A 5,563-nucleotide genomic window follows, 5' to 3' on the forward strand; every position below is an offset into this window, starting at 1 on the left:
TTATATATATATTACACATAAGTTTGGGTGTGGGTTTATTGAATTCGAGCTTTCCAGGGCACTTACTAAGACTATCTTCAAAATATTCGCTGCCAGACTTTGAATATTTCAGGCTTTAGTGGTACGCCTTCCTCTATGTTACACGTAGCTGGTGACTACCCACTGCAAGCAGGATATCATATTATGTGGTGTTGATCGATTGAGCGCGTCGTAAATCAAATTGTCGAATGTCCAGCTTGGCGGTTATTTTGAAACGAGCCGCTATAATTGGAATATCTCACTTTTCGAGGCCGCTATTTACTTATATATCATACTTCAATCTATGGGGGCTTATTTAACTATCATTTTTCTAATTGTGAACTTGTTAGCATATAATTATCGACACAACTAGCACTGAGCTCATATTATTTTGGTTGTATTGATTGAATACTTACTGCAAAGTCATGATGTAACGTGGCATACTAAAAGTCATTTATTTTGGACTCCCTGCTTGCATCAGCGCTTATAGCTATATCCGAAGTCTGAAGGATTTGAAAGTTCTGAACTTGACCAAGAGTAAGAAAGCTAAGGGCACTTCAACAGTGACCGGGTCGGATCTTGGCGATGTTTACGGTTCAGACTTCAAGTGTCCCGTTACAGATGCACTCATGAATGGAAAGTCACGGTATGGTTCGTGTTGTGTATTAGTAGGCTTTGGTAGGGAATATGTGGCGACAGTCTAGTTTGTCTATCTAATTTGATAGTCTTGAAATGTGTCGATCGGAGTATCGACGTTTGTTCGTTCTAGTCATGATCGACCCCACGTGAATAGTCTCTGTCAACATGTCTGCTCACTACACTTTGTTTTTGATGTCACTACTCATGCTCACAAGAATTTATTGGCATGTGACGCTGGAGTTTTCAGGTTTGTCTACATTAAGGCCTGTGGCTGTGTCTTATCGTTGCGGAGTTTGAAGGAGATCCCCACAACCAAATGCCACCTGTGCCAGCAAGACTTTGAGTCCAAAGACGTTATAGAAATCAATCCGCCAGCAGATGTCCGAGAGGAGCAGTTGGTGCGGTTAGCGGTACGTGCTGTGACTTATAACTCTAATGATGGATTGTCCTGAATGTGAATAAATCAGTACACATTCCCAAATTGGTGCGATTATCAAGTAGAATAGTTTGTACATTATGGTCCTTCATATATCCTTGGTTTGTGTACATTCCACCTTATGGGTAGCAAGATAATAGTCATATTGGGTTTTCGATGTATGTTGGGGCGTGATAGTTTGTACATTATGGTCCTTCATATATCCTTGGTTTGCGTACATTCCACCTTATGGATAGCAAGAAAATAGCATATTGGGTTTTTGATGTATGTTGGGGCATGCGAATACCAACTGAACATTTTGTATACTGTATCCGCTATTGGCTTGCTATTAATGAGGGGCAGCTCTATTTGTTGGTCCGTATGAAATGTATAAATATTTATGGTAGCAACGTTTTACATTTGTCCTGAAGAAACGCACATGTTTATTTCACAGGAAGCACGACGGATTGAAATGGAGAAGAAAGACAAGAGAAAAAAACGGAAAGGTAAACGTTATCTTTCCATGTTACTGTTCCATTGTCATATTTTAGTTAAACGCTGCTTGCGTAGAGGATGGGTAGATGAGTGTGTATCGCTTCGTCAAAACAATGATTTCGATCAACATGTATGCTGTATATTTTGACGGGTGACGGGTGTATCTGAAATCTTCTTTTTCGCTATAATATTGCAGGCGATGGTGACAATAATAAAGCTACTAAGAAGGCGAAACAAAGCGCAAAGTCGGCCAAAGAAAAGATCGAAGACGACAGTGAATTGCTGGCGAACAGTGAGACGTATAAGAGTTTGTTTCTGGATCCTGAAAAACAGAAAGAGCAGGAGAAGAACGGGACTTTCACATGTAGAGCCGTTCATAGAGGTCATCTGGGCTTTTGAATATAGAACCATTGTCAACAAAAATTAAAGTCAAGAGTACACATGACATATGTCACTAATCACTTGTACAACTACTTTATTGCAACCCTTTCACTCAAGGGAAGAGCAATTCAACGAGAGATGCACATTGCAACGTCCAGGAGACCTTTATAGGGCAAAATGAACGTAGAAGCTGTCGTCGTTTTTTAACAATTCGTTATTTTTGAAGATGAGAAGTAAATATGTACAGTACATCTTTTTTCTATTTATTCCAAAACCCAAGTTGCCGGTTTTCAACAACTCGGCTTTAGAATATACATTTAAACATTCGTATTATGTATATCTGATTGGAAATTGTGCATCAATAAAATAGTACAAAATACCAAATTGACCACCTAGAAGGAAGGTTGCGAGTAGCAACTACTGGTCACAGGTCACTCACTGACTCACACTGTCAGTCAGTGACTGAGCTGCTTTGGTGACATGTCACGTGGCGTGTGTCGAAATCGGTTTAGAATCCATAGTTGTTCCTCACTTCCCACCAGGGAATCCAGATAGAATCAGAAAGGGGCAAGGGCAGTTTCTCTTCAGGGCTGAGGGCTGAGGGCTGAGGGCCGCCTGGCCTCAGGGCTCAGGCCCCCTTTGGGCCTAACGACAAAAAGGTTTACGTTAAACCGTTTATAATTTAAAAAATAACGGTTAACGTTAAACTTTTATATCGTATACACCTCAAACGATATTGTTTAGGTACAGCTTTCCAGGTCATATATTATGTCCTAAAATTGAACAAATATATGCAAAAGTGTCTGTTTTTGTTGAATATAGGTGCAGCAATGAAGTGCAAGATCCACGATTTTCGACCATATACTATTGAGTTTATAAAAGTTAAACCGTTTATAAATTGAAAAAATAACGGTTAACTTTTAACTTATATCTACACTCCGTATAACATTGACGTTAGCTCTGGGCTTCAGTGTTCAGGACCCGGGCCGCAGCCTTAATATCAGGATCAGTAGTTCAGGTCCAGGAGTTCAGGACTTCAGGCTCAGAGGCTCAGGGCTCGCTGGGAGTGAGCCGGGGAGGTTCGGTAATTCTGTTTACATACAGACTTTACAGAGTAAACACAGTACGCGTGTGACACTGTGACTTCATACTGAAATTCAAGTCCTCTCTACTCTCTACTGTATATACTACTCCCCGGAGTAGAAAGTAGTCCCGTAGAGAGCCCGTCTTATTGAAAGAAATATAAAAATAAATAGAAAACGTAAAAGTACATAATTACACAAGGTCTTTTCATTTCTTTAAAATAGAACAAAAATATAATTACAGACGACACACTTTATAGTAATTTTGTCCCAAAAAAAAGAGCATGAAAGTGTACCATACATAGTACGTAAATATTGAAAAATATGTAAATACGAAATGTATATATAGAGTATTTGTTTTTATAAAAAACAAAAGAAGCTCCAATAAGTTTATATGAGATATATTGTAGAGAAAGTGAGCCATGAGACAGGCTGAAATCTGTCATCATTAGAGCCTGAAAAATTCTCGATAGAGTGTGTGTACTGTGTCAGTGTAGTGTACTGAGTACTGACCGTCTGACTACTGTGTAGTGTGTACTTTATATATACAGTATACAGTATACGCAGACTGTTTTGCTTTAAAAAAAGAATCGAGACACTAGTCCGCGACTCGAGAACTCGAGACTCAAGAGTTAAAGAGTAAGGACTTGAAAAATAAGCCCATGATAGTGACAACTGATATGTCTAAAAAAAAGTACTGTCAGATTGGGAATCAAATAGCTAGGATTCAAAACCAATCAAGTTGACATAGGTTCGTAAGTATCCAATCAAAGCGAGTATGTCGCATGAGTCGGCAGACCGATAACATCAGTATACCACCAATTCACCATCAGATATTTGTTACCGTCTATGTAACTAATTTTATTGGCTAATTTACGTGAAAAAGCCAATACCTACTTTCTTTTCACTAGATAGTTAAATACACATAAATTCCACCTCCACCAGAGTGAATTTGCCAAAAAGCTAAAAAATATCGGTTCAACACAAATCCGCGGGCCCGCGGTGGAGAAGCGTACCTATCCACAAAGTCGGCAGTGGGAAAGCTCTTTGGCGGCCGTATGGTTATAAATACCGACGCCGATCTCGATATGTGTCCATTTCACCACCAAGACTCCTTTAAAAGTCAAAAGACTCCTTATATATATTTGAAACCATGATCCAAGAACTGCTCACCACGAAGATGTCAGACCAGACAAAGGCCACTCTATTTGGAGACATGATGACCACTGGCAGTTTACGATGCGACCCTTGGCGCGAGTGTGAAGAAGCAGATGTCAGTTATTACGTAACGCCCACTCGTGGAACGAGTCGAAAGCAGGAGAAATGGAGCATATACAAGCACATGAGCAATGCACCTGGGGTGTGTTTCAATAATATCGACACGTTTGCACTTCATGGCAACCCAGTGTTCCCAGTCGTATATGAACAACCGCCGACTTGTGTGCGACACAGCTAGACTGCTTAATATGAATGACAAGCAACTCAATCAATCGTATCAAACGATTGCATGATTTTCGACTTGCAAATCGACTTGGCCTATGGCCATGAACTGTAAGTGGATTTTTTTTGCCATCTAATACATTGTAAAAACAAGGAAACTACAACCATCTGGTATGAACTCGCAGCACCATAATAACCGCCGTGCGGTATAAATAATTAATAAATATGATCTTAGTATATAATTCAAAATTCTTTTCTGTTGGACACTCCAATTGATGTGGGCATTGTCGTCAATTATGGGGACCTTTTATGCACACGATATGGCATGGAATCGACTTTGATCTCAGTATGGACCATGGGAGATCGTACTATACGACTTTTCTTAAAACACATTTCGCTCATATTGTGCTAAGTCCAAGGTTGTAATTATCAAGGATTCGGAAACACGCATGATAACACCGCAATTTGAAATCTGTATCGTTTATTATCTAAGAACAGCATCTCAGGACGTACGCTTTTTTGATTTCGATGGTAATACGTGTACGATAGTTGGGATTGCATTCGTACTGTTCACCTCGTGATGCGTGTAGCTGGGTTGTATTAGTGTTTGTCGTAGTTATATTCTCGAGCCTTTTTATCTTGAAGGTTTGTTCTATTCTTTAAAAAAAATCGAGGCGATGTAAGTATGAGTTTTGTGAATGTACAGATCTGAATACTCAGGTCCCAGACTCGAGGCTATGTTGAGCTGTTGGGTAAAAAACCCTATACTTTCAAAACCCAGTGAAAGATAAGATAGCGTTGTGTTCTTTACAACTTCAGCGTACTTTAGATCAGTTCCGACTTCAGAATTCATATCAGCATTGTGATCTAACTTCAGTTCAGCGTTGTGTCCCGACTTCAGATTACAATGACGACGTATGGGGTGCTTGTCGATTGCTGAGTATTCACAGTACATACAATATAATACGCGTATTGTATATATCAAATAACATGAATATAGTAGAAGTAGAGATCATATAATATACAACATAAAAATGTAATTATAATAAAATGTATACATATATAATATAATATAAACACACACACACACACA

General features: G+C 39.2%; 2 protein-coding genes across 2 annotated transcripts; both read left to right on the forward strand.

Annotated features, from left to right (window-relative positions):
* Positions 1-498: 498 nt before the first annotated feature.
* Positions 499-2,088, forward strand: SARC_02895 (hypothetical protein; the record flags this gene model as incomplete). The annotated part of the gene is made up of 4 exons (XM_014303312.1): positions 499-664; positions 905-1,067; positions 1,527-1,578; positions 1,764-2,088. Coding segments are annotated over 4 exons (584 nt in total), but the record flags the coding sequence as incomplete, so codon positions are not given.
* A 2,028-nt stretch (positions 2,089-4,116) lies between these two features.
* SARC_02896 (hypothetical protein) lies at positions 4,117-4,706 on the forward strand. Its single transcript, XM_014303313.1, has one exon. It carries the CDS (start codon positions 4,184-4,186, stop codon positions 4,484-4,486), a length of 303 nt encoding a protein of 100 aa, XP_014158788.1. The 5' UTR covers positions 4,117-4,183; the 3' UTR covers positions 4,487-4,706.
* Positions 4,707-5,563: the final 857 nt, after the last annotated feature.

This window comes from Sphaeroforma arctica, assembly GCF_001186125.1.
Source record: "Sphaeroforma arctica JP610 unplaced genomic scaffold supercont1.137, whole genome shotgun sequence".
Taxonomy (NCBI): domain Eukaryota; class Ichthyosporea; order Ichthyophonida; genus Sphaeroforma; species Sphaeroforma arctica.

Excerpts from the sequence above, each read along its gene's own strand:
- SARC_02896 (XM_014303313.1), top strand. The coding sequence starts at position 4,184 with ATGATCCAAGAACTGCTCACCACGAAGATGTCAGACCAGACAAAGGCC.